General features: G+C 42.5%; 1 protein-coding gene across 1 annotated transcript in view; it reads left to right on the top strand.

Annotated features, from left to right (window-relative positions):
- The window catches only part of TBXAS1 (thromboxane A synthase 1), a 245,680-nt gene that overhangs the window by 104,857 nt on the left and 116,316 nt on the right, over positions 1–24,507 (top strand). The window contains 3 exon segments of the mRNA XM_043966165.1: positions 11,000–11,088; positions 13,413–13,561; positions 17,591–17,721. Of these exon segments, the coding sequence (XP_043822100.1) occupies positions 11,000–11,088; positions 13,413–13,561; positions 17,591–17,721 (369 nt within the window).

Raw genomic sequence — 24,507 nt, 5'->3', positions numbered from 1 at the left:
TGTTCAGTTGTTTCAATATCTTCATGAACCCATTTGGAGTTTCCTTGGCAAATCTTGGAATAATTTGCCATTTCCTTTTCCAGCTCATTTTATAGATGAGGAAACTGAGGGAAACAGGGTTTAAATGACTTGCTCAGGGTCACACAGCTGGTAATTAAGTTGGATTTTAACTCAGATCTTCCTGACTCTGGATCCAGTGCTTTATCTACTGTGTCACCTACCTGCCCATCATTAATTAGCCCAATAGCAAGAGAGTGGCTACTTTAAATTAGCTCCTGTCTTCAAGCCCAAATAACTACACACTGTACTGCTGAAAGAAATGGCAAATGTGATTTCAGCATCATTGTCAGTTTTTGAGAAAACAGGGAGAACAGGAGAGGTACCAGAAAACTACAGATGATGACTATGGTCCCAATTTTTGAAAGGAAGACAAAACAGTGTTATGACAACTACATCCCTAGAAGCAATGGGATGCAGTGGAATGAGCACTAAATTAGACATTATTTGGGTTGATACTTAGATAAAAATGAGGTGATCCTCAAGAACAAGCATGGGTTCATGAAGAACAAGTCATGCCAAAACAGCCTCATTTCCTTTTTCAATAGGGTATTTTCTCTATTTTGTTAGATTGGGGGATGCTATCTTAATTTTTTAAAAAAATCACTTGATGTGGTCTTTCATGATGCCTATTAGATAAGATGGTACAATGTAGATGGGATGAGGAGGATTCACAGCTGGCTGGACAGCTATATCTAAATGATGCAATTAATATTTCTATGTCAAACAGAAGAAGATCTGTAGTGGAATGCCAAAGCAACAGAAAAGATAGGTAGGATCCCCTGGCATAACATTTGTGGGTGTGTGTGTGTGTGTGTGTATGTGAGAGGCAATTGGGGTTAAGTGACTTGCCCAGGGTCACACAGCTAGTAAATATTAAGTGTCTGAGGTCGGATTTGAACTCAGGTCCTCCTGAATCCAGGGCCAGTGCTCTATCCACTGTGCCACTTAGCTGTTCCCCTGGCATACCATTTTAAAAGAAAAGGTTGTCCAAGGGGCAGAAAAACTTTAAGAATGGAATTCTAATAACACAAAAACAAACTATTCTGATAAGAAAGAAAAAAGGGGGAGCTCTGTAAAGAGTATGATGCTAATTTACAGCAACTCATCATAAAAAAATATAAACTCCTTATTAGATTGTAAGCATCTTGAGGGCAAGGACTATCTTTTGCCTCTTTTTGTGCCCCCAGCACTTAGCATAGTGCCTGGCATATTGATTGATTGATTGATTGAGTTAGGCAGTCAATAGATATTCATTAAGCACCTACTATGTGCCAGGCACTGTGCTAGTTGTTGGAAATGCAAGGACAAAAGGAAAACCTATCCTCCCCCTCAAGAAGTTCATGTTCTACTGTGGGATCCAACACTTACAGAAAACTAAAAACAAGCTACCTTTTAAAAATTCAAGGTCAGCTATGTGGCCAATCTTTTTAACACTGAAGGTTACCCAACCCATGCCAATCTTAGCACAGAGTGAGCTAGTGTAGCCAAAAGATATTTATCACCTGGAGACCTCTCCAAATTTGGTGGGCTGTAAGACAGCAAATTTCTTGGTGCTGGCCTTTAGAAACTGTTTGCCTCTTATTAGGGCCTGCTTGGGCATGCTCTTCATTGCCACAAGCTTTTTAATTAAAAAAAATATATATTTTTTGGTGAGGCAATTGGGGTTAAGTGACTTGCCCAGGGTCACACAACTAGTAAGTGTCAAGTATCTGAGGCTGGATTTGAACTCAGGTCCTCCTGAATCCAGGACCGGTGCTCTATCCATTGCACCACCTAGCTGCCCCGCCACAGGCTTTTTGAAACAAGAACTGCCCCCCACTCTGGCCCCACAACTACCACGACCACAATGATCCATCAAAGAGGACTTTTGAGGAGAAAAATTTTTTTCCAATGATTTTAAACAGACTTGGATGAAGACATAAAAAACATGCTTATCAAATCTGAAGATGACAGAACTCAAGAGAGGATGACAGACTCAATATTTAAAATTATACCGACAGACTGGAATACTAAACTAGAATCAACGAGATTGCCTTTAACAGCTATGATGTAAATTCATGTGCTTAATTACAAAAAACTAATCCCATGTATATAGAATGGGAGAGACCTTGCTTGATTGTAATGTGCACATTTATAATCCAACATTTATTGAGTGACTAGTACATGCAAGATCTGTCTGTATAGGGCACAGTGAATAAGTAGGTCCAAATGAATAAGACATAGTACCTACTGCCAAACAGCTCACAGATTAATGAAAGAGAATGCATACATATCCAAATCATCATGATACAAGGTAGAATGCAGGAGAGGTACAAAGTGATATGATGCTTTAGATAGCCCTGAAGTACACACAAGGGAGACACCACTTTGGGGTCGGAAGGCTTCATATAGCTATTGCTTGATCCCCAGATCAAGGACGAAGAATTGAAGGATGGATAGGATCTCAACAAATGGAGATAGGGAAGGCTTTTCAAGAGAAATGATTATCATGAGCAGATTCTTGGTCAGGTTGGACCAGAGACCCTCTAAAGTCCATTTCAACCCAGAGATTCCATACTCAATATACTGAGGGGGGAGAGTCAAAGATGATTCATGGGTTAGCAACCCAACTTGGTATTTGGGTAGATGGTTATACCTTTTTTTTTTTTTGTGAGGCAATGAGGGTTAAGTGACTTGCCCAGGGTCACACAGCTGGTAAGTGTCAAGTGTCTGAGGCCGGATTTGAACTCAGATCCTTCTGAATCCAGGGCCGGTGCTCTATCCACTGCGCCACCTAGCTGCCCCCCACCAATTACTGTTAAAGGTATAACCATCGGGCAGCTAGGTGGCGCAGTGGGTAGAGCACCGGCCCTGGATTCAGAAGGATCTGAGTTCAAATCCGGCCTCAGACACTTGACACTTACCAGCTGTGTGACCCTGGGCAAGTCACTTAACCCTCATTGCCCCACAGAAAAAACAAAACAGTAATTGGGTATTCTTCAGATGGAACAGATTTCTTTGAAAAGACAATGAGTTCAATTTGGACATGTTGAGTTTGAGGTGGGGTCAGCAGGGTGGGAAGAGGGGAAGAGAGTATTGTATTTCTGGCAGGCAATTGGAGATATCAATCTGGAGTTTGAGAGAGATTAGAGCTGGAAATATAAGTTTGAAAGTCATGAACACACTGCCAATAATTGAAGTTATGGGAAGTGATATATTTGTCAAGGGTAAACGTTTAGAGCAGGAGTTCTTACTTGTTTTGTGTAATGAACTCCTTTGGCAGTCTGGTGAAGTCTGTGGACCTCTTCTCAGAACCAGGTTTTTAAATGCATAAAATAAAATACATAGGATTACAAAGGAAACCAAAGATTAGTGAAAATCAAATATAATTTTTTTTCCCATCCAAGTTCATGAACCACTTGAAATCTATCATATTGTGGGTATGTGGTTAAGAACCCTTGCTTTAAAGAGAGAAGAGGCCCAAGGACATAGCATAGGGGGACATCCACATGTAGGAGATGGGAGGAGAAAGAAGAGCCAAGAAAAGGTACAGATAAGGAGGGACCCAAGAGATAGAGAAGGAAAAGAACAGTGTAGAGTCGTGAAAAGTAAGGGAGTAGAAAATATTTTTTAATTAAAAAAAAAAAGAAAGGAGCTAGTCAGATGGTGAAGAGAGACCAATGGAATAGAAATGCTGACCTAAGATTTTGCAAATGGCATTGGAGAGAATCATTTTAGTTGAGTGGTGAAGGCAGATGCCAGATTACCTCAAAATGAGGCACTCCTTAGAAGTTTGACAGCAAAAGAAGAAAAAGTGAAAGAAAGGGAGTATGTGTGAGCAATATTTGGGCCATACCAGAATCAAAATCATTTGTGAGACTTCAGCATCCAGATCACAAAAAGCAAGAGTTCCATTGAGTTTTTGTTTGTTTTTTGTTTTGCGGGGCAATGCCAAGGGTCACACAGCTAGTAAGTGTCAAGTGCCTGAGGCTGGATTTGAACTCAGCTCCTCCTGAATCCAGGGCTGGTGCTTTATCTACTGCACCACCTACCTGCCCCCTACTGAGTTTTATAATGATCAGGTCATACTTCCTCTGTACCTTCCACACAGATTGAATAAAATGACATAGCTTAAAAATTCACCTTCTTTTGGACAGCCTTCCAGTGATGTCCAAATACAAAGGCTGGGTGCTTCTTGAAACTGGGAGCACTCCCTCATAGAAATAAATACTCAAGCAAAGGCTCAATTGAGCATCCAACAGAGACTTCCTAAAGGGGGGGGTGCTCTTAATTGGATAGGGTCTTTGAGTAGATAGATGATTGATATCTGAGGTCCTTTCAAACTCTGAGATTCCATAAGATAGTCAGAGAAGTGAAATGTGTGCTTTTCCGACCAGGGCAGATTTTAAAGATAAAGACCATAGTCTGTGTTTGTGCAGTCGATAACTAGAATAGACTATTTGTTAAACCCAGTGCAGGTTTTAAATAAAGCATTTAATGAATTTTGATATCTACTGAACAGCATTTTTATCTGTTTTATTGGTCACCATGAAGCAAGCAACGTAGTTCTAGTATCACGGACAATCATCGAAGATGAACAATAAACTGGGCCCAGAAGTGAGTAGAGAAATAGAGACTGAGTTGGGTTTCATATGGGAGATTCTTTTTTCAGTGATCCTAAGCTTCTAAAGACTATCTTGGTGGGGGTGGGGGGGGCAGGGTTTACACTAATTTAGAGATCTGTGGTATGTGGCATGGGATAGTATGAACAGTGAGTGCACAAGGACAAACATACCCCCACCATTACCATCACAACGCTTCAGGCTGCAAATGACTCATTTCCTTATAGATATTCTCTTATGGGGTTCAAAAGTAATCTAATAGATAATGTCTGCAATTTCTCAGAAATTATAAAAATTTTCAAACTTCCTCTGAACAGATTAACACCACCCTGGCATAAACCACAGTCTCAAACCACAAATGTATAGGTTTAGACCAAACTCATTAATGGGAATGTAATTTATTAGCAGGGCCAAGAAATAAATAAAACCAAACATTTAAAGAAAGTATAGGGGGCAGCTAGGTGGTGTAGTGGATAGAGTACCGGCCCTGGAGTCAGGACGACCTGAGTTCAAATCCAGCCTCAGACACTTGACACTAGCTGTGTGACCCTGGGTAAATCACTTAACCCCCATTGCCCCACCAAAAAAAAAAAGTATAGGCTGCATGGGACTCGCAGCCAGAATCATCTTTGTGTTCAGATCAATCAGAAGAAAGAAGAAGCACTAATTGGACTTGGCTCTCACCAATTGTCACAGTTGCAATTTGGTCTCAGCTCTAGTCCAATCATGCCCTGCATTTGTCTTCTCTCCTTTCACCTTCTGGTCCAGGCATTCATCTGCTTGTGCCTCCCTCTCACCTCTCTGCCTTCCCTGTCTATTAACCCCAAAACATACTGGAGCCATAAGATAAATGGGACTCCTTTTTTGTAGTGGCAAAGAACTGGAAATTGAGAGGATGTCCATCAATTGGAGAATGGCTGAACAAGTTGTGGTATATGAATGTAATAGAATACTCTTGTGCTATAAGAAATGATGAGCAGGTAGATTTCAGAGAAACCTGGAAAGACTTACATGAACTGATGCTGGGTGAAGTGAGGAGAACCAGAACATTATATACACTATCAGCAACATTGTGTGATAATCAATTGTGGCAGACTTAGCTCTCTTCAGCAATACAAAGATTCACGATGGAAAATACTCTCCATATCCAGAAAAAAGAATTATGGATATTGAATGCAGGTTGAAACTTACTATTTTCACTTTTTTGTTGCTTTTTTGTTTCTTCTTTCTTGTGTTTTCCCTTTTGTTCCAATTCTTCTTTCACAACATGACTGATGTGGAAATATGTTTAATAGGATTGTACTGTATAACCTATATCAAATTGCTTGCTGGGGACAAGGGAGGGAAAGGAGGGCAGGAGAAAAATTTGGAACTCAAAATCTTACAAAAACAAATGTGGGAAAAAAAGCAAATGTAAAACTATCTTTACATGTAATTGGAAAAAATAAAATAAAATACTATTAAAGGGGAAAAAGATAACGGGAGCTCTCCTGGAAAACTTTTCACAATATCCATTAGCAATCTAAGCCCAAGGATTCTCTATCCTCCTAGGAAAATCTTCCAGAGTATCTGTGATAACATTAAAGGTAGAGCCTGAGAATCCACAGTCTCTGTGATTCTAAGTCTAAATAACCCTGGGCCACATTCATATTCTCCTAGCAATGCTAGACAGCTACAAATCATGGTCCCAGCATGATCTCTGATGAACCCAAAATTGAAGGTGACCCAAAGGGCAGGCAAAGACTCACAATGGGTGCAAATAGGCTATGGTGTATTGCCAAAAAAGAACTTATAGATGAGAAGTGGCATAAAAGATACTATTCATGACATGCGTGACCAGATAAGGAAGTGGATGTAGCAAGATCCAGAGATAAAAATAGACTGAGAGTCTGACTGTCACATTGGTGTCCATTAAATATTAAAAGAACTGGATGAGAGGCTATAGTACATTGGTAGATTTATGGGGGGTTTATGGAAGAAACATGACCAGAATCATATAGGAGGAAAAGGCATCGATAAACCAATCAACAAGCATATATTATATACTACTGTGTTACGGACACTTGGCTAGGCACTGAGGAACTTATATTTTGATGAGTGAGTTGTGATCTGCATCGTGACAATGAATCCATTGGTTAGATGAGATAATATCTATAAAGCATTTAGCATATTTAGCATAGGCTGGACATAGTGGGAACTTAATAAATGCTTGTTCCCTTCTCCCCCACCTCTACCACTGAAGTATTGTACAATACTTCCCTCAAAGCCTTCCTTCTTTCCTCTTTTTACATAATTCCATGGGATTTATGTAGGTTAAAGTAGAAACTGGCAGCTAGGATGGAGCTCATAAACTTTCCTTAATACTTCCCATACTTGTTCTATCTCTTTTGAGAATACCATCATTCTCCCAGGCGTAACCTTGGATTCAGCCTTTGCTCTTCATTCTTCCTCATTCCACCATATCAAATTGGTTGCCAAGTCTTCTCAATTCCATCTCTGCATCGTCATTTAAATGTGTCCCCTTCTCTCCACTCACATGGCTGCTAACCAAGTTCAGGTCTTTATCACCTCTCACCCAGACTATTCTATTAGTTGCCTAATAGATTCCTCTGCTTCCAGTCTCACCCTCTCTAAACCACACTCTACAGCAGAGACATCAAAGGCACTCCAGCAGCAGCATGCAGTGAAGCCCATAACACTCACAAATGAAGCCCAAACCAGATTTAAATGTAATTGGGAAATATTTAACAAGCAAATAAAAATACAATATAAAACATAGATAATGTATTTAACACACTCCCAAGTGCAGCCCAAACCAGATTAAAATGTAATGGGGGGGGGCAGCTAGGTGGCGCAGTGGATAAAGCACTGGCCCTGGATTCAGGAGGACCGGAGTTCAAAACCAAAACCAGCTTCAGACACTGGACATTTACTAGCTGTGTGACTCTGGGCAAGTCATTTAACCCTCATTGCCCCACAGGAAAAAAAAATGATAAAAATGTAGTCCGGGAATATTTAATAAAATAATAAAATACAACAGAGCATAGACAATGTTAACTTGTGGTTTTCTACATCAATGTGCTCCTTCAGAGATCCTTTTATACAGTTTAGTGGACCCTGTTTTATGCCAGTTGACACTACTGCTCTATACAGCTGACAAAAGTTTGGGCTTGGGTTGCATCATGTCAGTTCCCTGCTCAAAAACTGTGAATGGTGATGGTTTGCTGGTAAATGTTTAACAACCAGCTTTCTGGGGATAGAAATATAGGCTCATATCACACTTTTAAATTTAATTTGCATTTTTAAACATTTTCTCCATCACTTTCTTTCTTTCTTTCTTTTTTGTGGGGAAATGAGGGTTAAGTGACTTGCCCAAGGTCACATAGCTAGTAAGTGTCAAGTGTCTGAGGCTGGATTTGAACTTGGGTCCTCCTGAATCCTGGGCCGGTACTTTATCAACTCTGTCACCTACCTGCCCCCTCCATCACTTTCTTAAGTCTAGAAAATCAACAAAGCAATAGATAAAGCTCAGATTCAGAGCATTTGCCAATTTCCAAGGCATGGCTCTAAGGCACCAGGATGAAGAGGCTATAGTAAACCCTCGTCATTGGTATCCTTCCTTGTATCTAAGATAAAATACACATTCTTCAGTCTTACCTCAAGGCCCTCCATAATCTTGCTCCTATCTGTTCTATTTTCCCACCCTCATTTCACACTATTTCCGCTTTACAAGTTCTATGTTCCATCCAAAATGGATGATTAACTGTCCCTGAAACTCAACAGTCCATTTCCAAAGCCCCACTCATTTGCACAGGTATGTCTTCCATGGCCAGAAGTCATTACCTCCTTCACTCTGCCTCTCAAAACCTTCTTTAAGAGCCCAGCTCAGGTACCACCTCCTCCATAAAGATTCTCCTGGTCACCTTAGTTCTCTTTCTTCTATTTAACTTGTATTTACTTATCTTGTACATTTTACACACATACACAAACACACACACACACACACACACCACACCACACCACATCACATCACATCACCTCCCCTTAACCTTCCTCCAAGAGAATGTAAGATTTTTGAGGGCAGGGCCTAATTAGTTTTTGTCTGGTGCCTTAATAAGTGCTTAATAAATAAATGTTTGTTGGATTTGAATTCAAATCCAATATAGGTTGTAGAGGTTGACGAATGTTAGATCTTCTATTGACATTGTATGAAAAATTACTCCCATTACTTCAGTCTTGGAGTTAGCTTTGTCTTTACCCTCTCAGTCACCTCCACATATCTAGTAATTTCTCAAGCCTTGTAATCCTACCTCAATAATAATAACAGTATTTATATAGTGATTTAAGGTTTGTAAAGATATCCAATACATATGATCTTATTTGATTCTCACAACAACCCTGGGAGGTAGGTACTATTGCAATCCTCATTTTACAGTTGAGGAAACTGAGGCAGACAGCTGTTAAATGACTCACCTGGGGTCACAAATTTCATAAGTATCTGAGTCCAGATTTGAACTCAGGTCTTCCTAACTCCAGGCCCAGAGTCTGTGCCACCTAGTTGTCTTTGTGACAGCTAGTAATACTAAGTGTCTAGATAAGGTTTAAATGAAGACTCCTGATTCCTAGCTGCCTAGAGCTCTATCTACTAATGCCAACTAGCTGCCTCGGCTTCTTACAGCCTTCCCCTTCTCTTCACTCCCTAAGATTCTACCTGAGCCCTCATTGCCTCTCAATAGAACTACTACAAAGAGTGGAAGCTTTTTGAGGGCAGTAACTGATCATTTTTATCTCTCTGTCCCCAGCAACTAGCACAGGTTTTCAGCTTTCTTTTGCATATTGTCTTTCCCCACTGGACTTCTAGCACCTTGAGCGTGGGGACTATCTTTCTTTTTCATTTTTTGCATTCCCAGTGCTTAGCACAGTGCCTGGTACATGTTGTTCAGTCATTTTTCAGTTGTGTCTGAATCTTTGTGATCCTATTTGGGGTTTTATTCGCAAAGATATTGGAGTGGTCTGTCATTTCCCTCTCCGGCTCATTTAACAGATGAGGAAACTGAGGCAAACAGGGTTAAGTGACTTGCCCAGGGTCCCACAGCTAGTGTCTGAGGCAGGATTTGGCCTCAGGTCCTCTTGACTCGAGGCCTGGTGTTTTATCCATTGTGCAACCTGGCTCCTCCTATAGTGTTCCCCTGCACATAGTAGGCACTTAATAAATGTTTATTGACTACGTTTTTTATTTAGTTTGTTATGGTTTATTTTATGTAGTTTATTGATTACATAGGAGGCACTTAACCAATACTTTTTAAATTGAATTAATTTTCCTGACTCCAGACCCCTCCTTACCAATCCATCTTCTATACAACTACCAAATGAATACTCCTAAAACACAGACCTGACATGTTAATCCCCTACTCGAAAATCTTTAGTAGCCTCTTATTGCATCTAGGATAAACTACAAAATCCTGAGCCTGGGATTTGAAAGGTCTTTACGCTCTGGTTCCCACTGTTCTTTCCAGTCTTATTTCCTATTGATCCATCTTTCACATGCTCTGCTCTGGTCAAACAGTCCTTCTTGCTTTTCCCTATATGGGACATCCCATCCCCTCTCTCTGGGTCTTAGCACAGGTGCTCTCCACGTCTGGATGCCCATCCGCCTCACTCTGCTTACTAACATCTCTAGCTTCCTTCAAAACACAGCCTACCACCACCTACACTTCCAATTCCCTTCCTACCCCAATCATCTGGGTTCTATCCCTCTTGAGATTCTATCTGTATTGCCATGTATTTATTTTCTATTTAGTATTTATGCACTTGTTGTACATAGAATGAGGATCAGAGCAACTAAGTGCTTTACAAACCATAAAATGCTATATAAACGCAAGATTATTTCTTTTCGTTTGTTTTGTTTGCAGGGCAATGAGGGTTAAGTGACTTGCCCAGGATCACACAGCTAGTAAATGTAAAGTGTCTGAGGCCGGATTTGAACTCAGGTCCTCCTGAATCCAGGGCTAGTGCTTTATCACAAGGTTATTATTTCAGAAAAATCAAGCTTGTACTCCATTGTCCTGGCCCAGAACAAAAGAGCAAAGGGAGACAGAAGGATCAAAAAGAAAAGGGCAAAGAGAAGAAGAAAGGAGGAACAGGAAGGAAGAGAGAATCAAAACCTTATCCCAAGGAGGTCTTTTATTGGGCCTTTGCTGAAAGATTTTTGCTTGGCAATTACATACTTGAAAATAACAGTCAATGTAGGGAGCACTACAGACCTCTTCATTCCTAGCTAATTTAGGTCCATTCACTGTACAGAGTGCTTAATTATACTTGATTTTCTTCTTTTCCAGGTGATTCCCTTAATCAGCCAAGCCTGTGATCTTCTATTGACTCACTTGAAGCCTTATGGAGAGTCTGGGGAAGCTTTTGATATCCAGAGGTAAGGTCAGGCTATGGGGGATGAGGAATAACATTTCTCCAAATGAATTGCCACTTCTTGTAACTGTGCATAATTGCTGGACAATTACCTCATGACCAGGAAAGTAGAGAAGGAAAGCAAGTTCAAAAAGAGCCGCGATAAATGACTGAACGGATGGATGACTAGGCTGACCTATGAGGAAACAGTCCACCAACTAAGAACACGAAGCCCATCTAAACAAAGTGGGGGCAGGGAAAGGGGGCATGGCTGCCTACTTAGGCAGGAAGTCTCAGCTTGACAGGGATTGGGATCCTGAAACCCTGCAGCTGCCTAGAACAGAGTCTGGAACCCAGAAGAAAGTGAAGAAAGCCTCAAAGCCTGGAGTAAGAGCTATCGTGAACCCTCTACAATTTACTCCACAGGAGATTTGTAGAGTCACCCTTAGGCCATCCAATTAAAGTTAGTGATTTAACAACCTCACTTTCTGGTTTCCCCTGGCAACCCTAAATTTCAGTGTGGAGTAGATTAGAAGTACAGCCACTGAGAAGTGACAAATACCATGGAGGGAAGAGATGAAAGTAACCATAGTCTGTATTTCCTGTCTTTCTAACCCCCACAGCCCTTTTACAGAAGGGGATAGAATGGTCAGAATCCAGGTGTCTGGGGCAATTGAGTGTAAGGGTAAACACCTGGGCACTCAACAGTCCCGTCAAACTCAACTAGAAATGGGGGGAAGGGCACAAAATGGCACATGAGGATCTGTGCACAGTCCACATTAACATAGAAAACTACAAATTTACACTATCTCTGTTCTAGTGTGTTTTTATTACTTTTGTTAAATATTTCCACGGATGTTTTAATCCGGCTTAAATGCCCTCAGGAGGGTTTGCAGGCAGCTTGACACCTCTGCTTCGCAATAGTTCCTACTGGCATCACCGTGTCACAGTCTTAAATAATAAACAATATTCATAAGGAGCCTTGGAATAATTGTTTTTAAAGGATAGAATCTTGGCTCTGGAAGGGACTTTGGGAATCACCTAATGTTCAAGACTCTCCCCAAACACACTTTCTGCAGGCTGCTGAGTCTTTCCCTCTCAGGTGACCATCCAAATGAGACACTATTGTAAAGCATTTTGAAACTGTAGAGTGCTATATGGATGTTCGCTCTTATTAGTAGTCATTATCATTAGATAGCTTGTATATGTGTGTGTGTGTGTGTGTGTGTGTATATATATATATATACATACATACATACATACGTACCTCTCTTCCCCGTTAGAGTGGAATCTGCTTGAGGGCGGGACTTTTTTTTCTCATTTCTTTTTTGCTCTTCTCTGAACCTCCAGTGCTTAAGTACTGTGTTTGGCACATGGCAAGTTCTTTTTTTTTTTTTTCCGGGGCAATGAGGGTTAAGTGGCTTGCCTAGGGTCACACAGCTAGTAAGTGTCAAGTGTCTGAGACTGGATTTGAACTCAGGTCCTCCTGAATCCAGGGCCGGTGCTTTATCCACTGTGCCACCTAGCTGCCTCCAAAAGTTCTTAATAAATGTTTGCTAATTGAGCTGGAGCAAGAGTCGTTTCCTACAAAAGGTAGATTACATTCTACATATTCTGTTTACTAAAGCCAAAATGACATATTTTCAAAAGATTTAATCAAAAATGGTTCAAATGAAAAAGTCACGGCACTAAAATTATTGCCCCTTAAAGCTTGGGTTGTCTGGAAAGTTTGCTTATGTGGAACACCTCCTTTCCCCAAGAGGATGCCATATAAATGAAGTGTTATTTTACTCTGAATATCTGACAGAGAAAACACAAAGCACACACCTAAATGGCAGCATTGAATCAACCATTTTCATCAAGAAAGGCATAAACCAAGCACAGGTGTTCTCAGACATTTTACCACCAGACCAGAGCCTCCTGATTGCTTATGCAGAATTCATTAGCTGAGATGGCTGGGGGGACATTTTTTTAAATGGTCAATTGAGTGGTAGAATTCAGACAGAACCCAAGGACTGATATTTTCTGCAGGACTCCCTGCAAAGGGAAGCCTTTCCTTCTATTTATTTCTAGACCACGGTATGTTTTCCATAATACAATCCATATGTTCTTGGGGCTTTTTTTTCCCGGAGTGTGCTCTAGTGCGAAGAGATGTCTCTTATTGCTGCTTCCCTCCCACCCCCAGCCTTTACAAGTGTTAAACTCGCTGTGAAGGGGAAAGGTTGTGTGAGTTTGGCAGCTCCCCTCTTAGTTCAGGGGCTTATACAGCATTAACACCCACTCTGTAGACCGTGGAGGTTGGAAGTTTTCCTTATGGACCATGAGTACTCTGGCTGTTGTACTCTGTAGGTGCTACGGTTGTTACACTCTTGACGTGGTTGCCAGTGTGGCCTTTGGATTCCAAGTGGACTCCCAGAAGACCCCTGATGATCCCTTTGTGAAGCACTGCAGGAGTTTCTTTAAATTCTCCATTCCAAAATTTGTTCTGATTTTAATTTGTAAGTATAACTTCTTTTTTTTTTTTTGGTGAGGCAATTGGGGTTAAGTGACTTGCCCAGGGTCACACAGCTAGTAAGTGTCAAGGGTCTGAGGCTGGATTTGAACTCAGGTCCTCTTAATTCCGGGCCGGTGCTCTCTATCACTGCACCACCTAGCTGCCCCTTAAGTATAACTTCTGAAGAGGGTAAGATGAGCTAAGGTGGCATGGGAAGGAGACACTTTTCAGGGCAGCTGGTTTCTAGGAGTCCTCCTACATCTCTTGGGAAAGTGCACAAACTGCAAGTGATTCAACAAACCACCTGGAAAATACCTGAGGGACAGCTGAAGAACTGGAATGTTTAAATTCAGAAAAGATTGAGGGGGAGACAAGATAACCATCTTCACATTTTTTAGGAAAGGGATTAGACTCAGCCCCTGGGACAGAATTAGGCATCACAGATGGGAAAGATGAAGCAGCAAAGTTTAGTTTGGACACATGGGAAAAACTTCCTACCAACAGGGCTGTCCAGAAATTGAATGCACTTCTCAGGTCATCTGGCTAAGGCTGCATGATCCCTTGTCGAAGGGTATCTATCCCCTTCCAGGGGTGCCCCGTCCAGTCAGTCAGCAAACATTCATCAAGAGCTTACTATGCACCAGCTTTGTGCTAAGGGCTGGGGATACCAGGAAAGGCAAAAGCATGGTTCCTGCCCTGAAGCAACTCACAGTCTAAAGGAGACAACACACGGATAACTATGTACATATGATATATAAAGAGTAAATCAAAGGTTGGGGTGACCTCTGAAGTCTGTTGTGATTGTCTTGTCCTGTGATAGTTCTTTGGGGAGGTTAGCCGTTCTTCAATTCTTTTTTTGTTTGTTTGTTTTTGGGGGTTTTTTGGGTTTTTTTTGCAGGGCAATGAGGGTTAAGTGACTTGCCCAGGTTCACACAGCTAGTAAGTGTCAAGTGTCTGAGGATGGATTTGAACTCAGGTCCTCCTGAATCCAGGGCCAGTGCTTTATCCACTGCACCACCTAGCTGCCCCCTATTCTTCAATTTTATCTGGTCACCAAAATGTATTCCTCCCACTGAGCTCTGATTAGTGGTGAGATTACATGGAGCAGTGGATAGAGTGCTGGACGTGGAATCGATTGTTGTTTCACTGGCTTTCCAATGAGAGATAAAGGGGTAAAGTCTTTCATTAACTTTGTGGACATGACTTTCTATTTACTTGCCCTCCACCTGTACTATACTACTTTAAATATTCCAATGCAAGATTTTGAGAAGGGTGACTACTGGCTCTGTTGTTGTTCAGTCATTTCAGTCATGTCCAACTCTTCATGACCACATTGGAGGTTTTCTTGTCAAAGAGATTGGAGTGGTTTGCCATTTCTTCCTCCAGCTCATGTTCCAGATGAGGAACTGAATTCTTAACAGGGTTAAGAGACTTGCCAATGGTCACAGAACTTGGAAGTGTCTGAGGCTGTATTTGAACTCAGGTCTTCCTGACTCCAGACCCAGGGCTCTATCTGCCTTGCTGCCCTAGAACCAATTTTTGGCAGACCCTTTCATTTTCTCCCTGATTTCATTTCTTGTGACTCCCCTTAATCCAACCAAGTAAAGCTTTTTATTGTTCCCAGGTCACGCCTTCTTTGTGCTTTTGAAACATGTCTTATCCCCTCTTTGGTCCTAATGCATAGCCCACTTTTTCTGCAAAACTTCACCTGCCAGGTAAAGTTTTGAAGTACTAGAAGAACCCTTAAAATTCAACTACTCTAAAGTCCATTCCCTTTTTAGAAATGAGGAAAACAAGCCCCCAATTGGCAATAATAACATCCCTAGTGTCACACCAAGAGTGGCAAAGGACCAGAATTCCAATCTTCAGACTTCCAGTCCATGATTTTGGGGGCTTTTGGGGGGTTTTCTCCTACTCTTCCTCACGGACTTACTTCAATCTTTCAAGAATCTGTGATCTCATCACTGGGGATCTTCCAAATGATTCAGATCTCAGCCCCTCTTTGATTTAGTACATGGGCTTCGATGACCAAAACAAAACATCGTCTTGTGGCCAACGTGGTGACAAGCTTCTCTGAATTAGTTAGGCTAGTCCTTGGACAATGGGCATACAAATCCATTGCTGATCTAATTCTTGAAGCCTTTACAGCTTGGTAGGACCTCTGAGAGCTTGGTCTCCCCTACCATAGCCTCAAAAATCCCAAGGCTGCTTTCACACCACCATGAAGCATCAGAGCAGGACTTCTGTAGATTTCCAAGCCACCATTTTTATTGGAAGAAAAGTAGTTAGGGTGACAAATGGATCCCCTACTCTGTGGAGGATTGGGTGTAGTTTCATTGATTTTTGTTTTAAAATTTATTTCTCATTCCCTACCCCCCCATCCCTTTTCAATCTCCTACCTTTTACAGTAACATTAAAATATCTTATTTCTCTCCATTACCGTCAGTTCTGTCCATTCTGATCAATTTCATACATGTCTTAGTTCAATTCACATTTTTTCTGGTCCAGATTTTCTGTGGAGCTGTCACCACCTACAGCAAGCCCCACACTGAAGTTTTAGGTGCTGAGGGACATGCCTCTGCCCTCGGCCTCAACTCTTCCTTGCATTCCCTCACCCTCAGGATGTGACCAAGCCTGGGTTCACATTTGGAGCCTGACTTGGACCTGCTCTCCTGCCCCATTAACCACAGTGCTCTAGAATGCCCAAGACCAGTGATGCCACCCTTCCTCACAGTAAGAAAATATTTTAGGTTTACAAAGCACTTTCCTCCCACATGACCCTATGAAGGAGGTAATATGAGTATTATCTGGAGAACACCTGGTGAATTTCACAAATGGGGAAACTGAGGCTGCATAAGTGGTATAAGTTTTCTTGAACCTCATTTTACAGATTATAAAACCAAACCTCCAAGAGGTTTAAGTGATTCTTTCCAAGGTCATAGAGTTAGTAAACTGCCAGAGCTGAGACTCAGATCCATGTTTTCTGATTCCAAGACCAGCATCCTTTGCACTATACTATGCATTGGGGTGGCCTGACTTGGAGACACTTCTTCCAGGACCATTGTGAACTCAGGCAGGGCAATGTGGTAGCCACCTTCAGACCAAGTAATATCATCTGTGATGCTTCTCCTAGCTCCTGGGTGGAATGTAAGGATTTCAACTCTTTCTCTTCTGCTCTTTGCAAGGAGATGTAGCCTTGATGCAGAGCCCACAGAGTGTGCTGAGTTTGGGGATAGAACAGGAGGTCTAGACCCATCTAAGGGACTAGTCAGTCATGAAGGGAGGCACCCTACCTCCACAACCGCAGCCTCTCTTGACTTTATTAACAGAAGGAGGCAATCACAGCTCCCTGGGGAAAGTGACTCCACAGTGAATGAATTAGACTGGTTTCTTAACAGGATCACAGAATCATAGATTGAGAGCTAGAAGAGACCTCAGTGAAATTCCAGTTCCACCATCTCATTTAACAGACAAGGAAACTGAGGCCCAGGCAGATTCAATCATTGTTAGCACTTATAGAGCACTTTCAGCCTTGCAAAGTACTTTACACGTTATTTCATTTGTTCCTCACAACAGCTCTGGGAGGTGGGTGCTATTTTTGCCCCCTTTTTATACATGAGGAAACTGAGGCAGACGGTCTGTAAGTAACTTGTCCAAGGTCACATAACTAGTATCTGAGGTTGAATTTAAACTCAGGTCTTCCTGACTCAGGTCCATCACTCTATCCACTACCCCACCTAGTTGCCTCAAGGTCACACAAATAGTAAAAATCAGAGACAAGATCTGAACCCAGATCTGACTCCAGAGCCTCTTTCTACCTTACTACAATGTGTTAAAGCTTCTGGCTTCCAAATGCAATCCTTATTTACCTAGTGAATTTGGTAACTTTGATTTAAGCAGCAAGGAAGTTTCTGGCCAGTGCTTCTGTTGATAGTGTACATGGCTACAATCAACTCCCAGGTATCTTTGACAGAAAACAGTCCCAGCTCATTTTCCCCCATTTTCACAGCTCCCTTTGTTTTTCTCTCTCAAGTGGCATTTCCGTCCATTATGATCCCATTGGCCCGAGTTTTGCCCAACAAGAACAGAGATGAACTGAGTGCCTTTTTTAATAAAGTCGTTAGGAATGTGATTGCTCTCCGAGACAAGCAAGCTGAAGAACAGGTAAAGTATTTTAGTATGTGTTGCTGAGATAAGAAGTCGCTTATTAAAGCACTAATTGCTCATAGTAGGCTCTTGGTGCCTGTTGAATTAAACTGCTTCTGATCCTTGTGACAATGCTGTGATGTAATGAGGGAAAAAGGAACTCAACTAATTATTTCATGGGTACAGGGTTCCCTTGTGAGGAAACTTCTTCTGCCAATGCAGGTTGGTACCTTCTCTACAACTTATTATTCTAGAGTTGCCTAGAATACAGAAAGATTAAGTGAGTTGGCCAGAGGTCATGCAGCCAGCATGGGTCACATTTGAACCCAGATCTTCCCAGTTTCTAGAACAGCTCTGTATCTAGCATGATACCCTACCTTTTAGGATGTAGGGAACACAAGCATTACAATACTTGTTTTATATATAAAGAATTTGAGGCATAACCTCCCTATGAAAGGTTGGAGGAAAGACAGGCTTGAAGAGAGAGTAAGAGGTTATTAGCTAATCAAGGAAGGGAGAGGAAGAAGAAGAGACACGCCGCTCCTTCTCTCCCAACAACTGTTTCCATGAATGGATTGTCTATTCTAGGGTCTGCCTCCTTCCTCTTCTCCTTCCCCTTCCTCCAAAACAGTGGGGTCAGAGCCAGATTCTTTGGGGATGGTTCTCCCCAAATACCAACTCAAAGGAATCTGCCCCATATGCTGGGTACAACTCCAGAACTGATGTAGATAGCACAGCACAAGATGAAATATAAGTGAACCTTGACTTGAAACTCAATCAACTGTTGACTAGTTCTATATGTCTGTTCTGGTTTGTTCCTTCCCCACACCCACTGCCTGTCCAGTCTCTGCCTAGGATTTCCAAATCCTAAGGAGGACAGGCCTTGAATTCACTTTCCTCCTCTGCCTCACCTGCCCCCTCCTCTACCACCACCTCCAACCAGAATCAATGCCTCCTTTACACTTTCCACCTTCCCTTATTAGAATGTAAGTTCCTTGGGAGTGAGGACTATCTTGTTTTCATATCCTCCACACTTAGCTCAGTGTGTAGCTCATCGTTGGCACTTAATAAATGCTGCCATCTTTCAATGTAGAGAATCTAGCAATAATAATGGCTAGCATTTCCATAGCACTTTTTTGTGGGGCAATGAGGGATAAGTGACTTGCTCAGGGACACACAGCTAGTAAGTATCAAGGGTCTGAGGTCGGATTTGAACTCAGGTCCTCCTGAATCCAGGGCCAGTGCTTTATCCTCTGCGCCACCTAGCTGCCCCCATTTCCATAGTGCTTTAGAGTTTGCAAAGAGCTTTACATGTGTTATCTCATTTCAATCCTCACAATGACTCTCCAAGATAGAGGGCTCTTACTATCCCCACTTTGCAGATGAGGAAACTGAGTCAAAGAGACCAAGTGACTTGCCCACAATCACACAGCGAGTAAGGCAGAATTTAAACTCGTGTTTTCATTACACTAAGACTATTGCTCTAACCACAAATGTATCTTCAAAAATCCATGGGAGTCGGAATAGTCTCTGATATACTACATACTTCTCCCCAGCCCCATCAGTCTTGTGAGGAAAGGATGTGGTCAAATGCAAACATAAGTATAAACATGAGCTATTATTATTTTCATCTGAGATTTTAATTCCCTTGTACAGCTCCAGCACATAGTAGGTGTTCAGTAATATTTGTTGCTTTGAATTGCCTAAGAGCACAGAAGAACAACCTCATGGCTGAGTACTTTGGGGTAGTAAAGGAAATGACTTCATCCTGGATGTTCCCACAGCTTAATGTCGAAATGCCTGCTTGTATTTAAGGGCCTGATTACAGTGAGGAAAATGACTAAATAGGGCAAGAGGCTCTAAATGTCTTTGTATTCAGCTGTGCTTCTCGGGATATAGCTTGGAAAAGAGCTTTCTTCAAGACTGGGTGGCTCATGGGGATTAGTAATGGGAGGAAGTGTGGTTTAATAGTTAGGGCATTGACTAAAAGTTAGAAATCAGAGGTCAATTGCTATGTGTGGGAGAATGAGAGGGAACCTTGAGGGAGCAACTTCATCCTTCTATGCCTGAGGAGCAGAGAATTGGGTAGGGCAAAGATACCAGGAACTAGGGGATGAGGAGGCTTTATTGACACGTGTTCAGAACATTTTTGTCTCCAGAGTTGAACTTAGAAGCCCTTGAAAATATAAGCAATTAGGGCTCACCAACACACACCCCCACCCACCCAGTCCCAACTCCAAAGACGGAAACTGCATCCTTGCAAAGACTTGAAGGGAAGCAAGCCCTCCTTTTTCATGTTCCTGATAGAGGAGGAGTTGAGAAGGAGGTCGTTCTCCCCAATTCTGAGGGTTTCTATCAGCCAAAGTCTCCAACCCTCAGGTTGCAGAATCAGTCTGCAAGCTCTATAACTATTATCCGAATGGCTTCCTAGAGGAAAAGGGATGCTGAAGATCCAATTATTGAGATTGCCTGGGGCTTCTCCTTTTATGAAGTGGAGTACTGGTTCAAACAAGGAGCTAATCTGAGAAAAGCAAGAATGCAGTGCTACTTATGTCAAGGTAGAGCCATTCAAGTACTAAGAAAACTTGGCTCAAAATTTTCTAAATGCAGTGCAGATGTTAAAAGGTAAATATTTTTCCCCCCGAATCATGGCCAGTGGGTGAATAAGACACCTATTTTTACCAGTGTGCATATTTAGGTTTATTTTTATGTCATGATTAAACCAAGAACCTTTCCTATCCAGAGGCAGAAATAATTTTCTTTGTATTGTGGGAATAAATGGAAATAGTTTGCCCGAATCTCCCCTTCCGTCCCAGAGATCCCCAAAAAGCCTCTCCCCGGTCTACAGCTGCTGAAGGGCCGAATCTCATCCTCAGTAGTTATTAGTTTAGGTAAGTTTCAAGGTCAGGGGTTCTTAACATTTTTGTAACATGGGAAACATCGTGGTGAGTCCTGGGGGGCCCTCCTCATAAAAATGTTTTTAAAATGGCATAACATAAAATACAGAGGATTCCAAAGGAAGCCAAAGAAATCAAAAATATAGCTCTCAAAACATTTTAAAGACAAGGTCATGGACCCCAGGTTGAGGACATTTGTTCTAGAAAGACCTAAGAGCCATTTAGGAGGCCTCTGAGAGCTGAGGTGGGTGGGTGAGAGGAGCACTAGGATCAGCTTGACTGCTAGGGGAGGAGATAGACACAGCTTCAGCCACTCGGTCTCCAGGGATGCCTCAGACAAGCCTCTGTGACAGAAGCTCCTGTCTAATGTCCCCACCAGCCCTGTGCCAAGGAGTTTAAAATAGATGTCTAAAGGCCTGGGGCCAGGGACAAGGCTAGGGCTGCTTCTATGAATCATAGATGGGATTTAAGGCTAGCTTCCAGGACTTCAGGCAGAAGACATAGGTCCCTTTCCAAGGGAAGAGAGCACTCACCCACCAGCTGTCTGTCAGCATCTTATTTCCGCTGTTCAGGCCTTAGCTGCTGTTGGAGGTTAGAAAGGAAAGGAGTAGAGCCTTGGAAATGATGGAGGAGTTGGACCCCTGTTTTATTCTTCAACTCCACTCATCAAGCATTTATTAAGTAGCTTCTAGGTGCCAGGCAGGAGAGGCACTGTGGCTTAGTGAATAGTGGACAGAGAGAAAGCCTTGGGACCTTGAAGACCTGAGTTCAAGTGCTACCTCTAATGCATGCTGGCTGTATGATCCTGGATAAGTCAGTTAACATCTCCATGCCACAGACAACTGAGACTAGATATTGCAGAACTGTTGTAAATCTGCCCTAGAGAAGAGGGATTTCCTCACCTGGGAAGTCCAATGAAATCACAAGCCAAGACAAAACAAAACATGTTGAATCAGCCCCTAAATTAGGGGCTGAAACTACAAAGTGAACAATGCTCCTTTCCCACAAGAAGCTTCCCTTCTTCTGATGGGTAGTGGTGGTGGTGGTGGTTGTTCATCCTTTGTTCTTGAAGAGGACCCCACGGGAGGTGATGTCATGACTCGGAAGCAAATTGGATTTAAGTGAGGCAGGGCTATGCAGAGTCATCAGCCTCACTCTCTCCTCCTGAGTGATCAGAGTCATAGGTCAGGACGACTGGTGATGGCTCCAGATGCAGTGGGGGACCTCGGCCTTTTTAAGCTAAGGTCTTTCCCAGGTCTCAGTCTGTCTCGGGCAGCATCCATTCACTAATTAAAAGCTAGGTAAGAGGGGCAGCTAGGTGGCGCAGAGGATAGAGCACTGGCCCTGGATTCAGGAGGACCTGAGTTCAGGTCCGGCCTCGGACACTTGACACTTACTGGCTGTGTGACCCTGGGCAAGTCACTTAACCCCATTGCCTCACCAAAAAAAAAATTAAAAAAAAAAAAAAGCTAGGTAAGAATTAGGACAAAGGATGGCCTTGTTTGCCTTCATAAAAGAATCCGCCAGGGAGGGAAGACCTTCCTGATGGGATGGAGATGGGCAAGAGGATAGATCATAGTGGCACAGATTTAGAGATGGAAAAGATCTTAGAGATCATCTAGGATCATTTTACAGGTGAGGAAACGAGGCCCAGAGAGGGTTAGGCACCCAAGGTCACTAAGCAAGTATCAGAGTCAAATATTCAGACCCAATTCTGCTGACTTCAGAGATCCAATTGATCTATATCTTTAGTTATTTAGGCTGGGCAGGGCCAGCACAGGGTTTGGTGACCAACTATCAGTCCCACCCTCGTTTTCTGTTTCCCCACTTTTCCCATGAGTTTCTTGTCTTCTACAGCAGCCCAGACGAGAATGAGCCTTACGGCATGTTCCCAAAGCAGCCAGTGTTTTAGAGGCTGTTCATCTGTCTGTGTAAGTGTAGGCAAAGCACAAATCGCTTCACATCTGATAGACCAAATGAGAGGACGAGAGCCCAATTGAAGCAGGACAGATTTCAGCTGGACACAGGGAAACTGTCTTTATTTCAGAAAAAGCAACACTAGCATGGATGAGCAAGGGATGCTGTAAACTCTTTCTACTTGAGACCTTTGTCTCTCTGTCCTGGATAATCTCACATCCAGGACAGCCCACAAGCTCGATTATTCCAGCAGTCTTTCTGCCCTTGTACAGAGAGGACAAGGATGCTGTCAACATGGCAGGAACCAGCCCTAGCAAGATGTATAGCCCTAGAGAACACAGATGTAAAGGAAGTCAAAGAGAAAGACACAGAAAAGGATGGAGAGAGGAACAAAATGAGGTAGATACTGAATACCCAGCTAGGTTGTAACCCCAGGCATCCCTGACACTCAGTTGGTGTGTCCTTGAAGGCAGCAGGGGCAGGGAGTGGAGAAGGGAGAATCTGGAAGGTATGTCAGAAAACCTCTAGACAAGTTAAATGACAAAGGGACAGACAGTCTGAGCCAGAAAGACAGGCAGGAGGAGAACGGAGTGAAAACAGACACCAGGAAGAGGATAGACATGCAAAGGAGAGATAAGAAGGAGAGAAAAGTAAATGAGACCCTAGGGTTAGCAGTGAAACAGGCTGAGAACCAGGCCTGTGAATAAAACACCCTGTCTTCACTTTGCCCCAGATAAGCACATCTGTTTTCTGTCAGAATCTGCACAATCACTTTGAGTCCAATCATGGGGAGCTCCCTCCTTCTTCTGTAACTTTGCTGTTGTTCAGTCATTTCAAGTCATGTCTGATTTTTCATGACCCCATTTGGGGTTTCTTGGCAAAGACACTGATATGGTTTGCCATTGCCTTCTCCAGATCATTTTACAGATGAGGAAACTGAGGCAAATAGCTTAAGTAACTTGCCCAGGTCACACAGCTTGTAAGTGAACTCAGAAAGATGAGTCTTCCTGACTCTGGGCCTGACACTCTATCACTGCACCATCTAGCTGCTCCTGTATCTACTCATTCCCTTACAGGGGAGTGCTGGTATGTTTAACAACCAGCTCTTTGGGGGTTCAGCACACACTTTTAATTTAATCTCTATTATTAACATCTTTCCCATCACTTTCTAAAGTCTACACAACAACCAAAACAACAAATCAATACCTGATTTGTCATGTTTCCAATTTCCCAGGTGTAGTCACACTGAAAATTTAACAATCAACTCCCCACTTTGAGCGACTCCAGCGTACGCCTGCCCTTACCACACATCATAGCCCCAAAACCAGGTTCCCTGACCTTTCTGCTTAACTTGTTAGTTTTAACATTTATAAACAGCACTGATATGCGTTTTCTCTGAACAATGTATGTGGCTATCATCACACATGACATCCACATGTTGTGCACATATCTTGTATCTGACTCTCCCACAGTTAAGGATACTTTCACTTCTCTCTCTGCATAAGTCAGGACTAAAGCTAAATCCCTCCCTATCCCCAGCATCACTCCTACAGTTGTCCTCTACTATCTCCCCACCCTTGAAAGGTCTTGGAGCAACATATCCAACTGTTTCCCAAATCTTACCCCCGAAGAACCAGCCTTTTGTATCAAAGTTACAAAAGGGCTCAAAGTAGCCAAAATGCTGGCCACAGAGGTGTATGCTTAACCCCAGGGGCTTAGTGGTAGGAAAGGGAGCTTTTCTCATAATAGCAGTAAACCATAGAAAAAGGCAGGAGTGGGAAACTGAGAAGGGAGAATACTACAGTGAGCAGTGATTCCTGGCACCTGGGAGACTTGGGACAGAATAAACAGGGGAAGGGGACTGGAGAAAAGGAGTTGGGGTGTGACGGATACCAGGGAAAGAGGGTCTGATCTTGCTAGCAGAGAAGGGAAGGGTTAGAGGAGAGAAGAGAAGACCTGGATATGGGAGAAAAAAAGGGGTCAAAAGAAA

Source organism: Dromiciops gliroides, chromosome 5 (genome assembly GCF_019393635.1).
Source record: "Dromiciops gliroides isolate mDroGli1 chromosome 5, mDroGli1.pri, whole genome shotgun sequence".
In the NCBI taxonomy this organism is placed as follows: domain Eukaryota; kingdom Metazoa; phylum Chordata; class Mammalia; order Microbiotheria; family Microbiotheriidae; genus Dromiciops; species Dromiciops gliroides.
The sequence above is the reverse complement of the archived record's forward strand: the minus strand, read 5'-3'. Positions and strand labels throughout refer to the sequence as shown.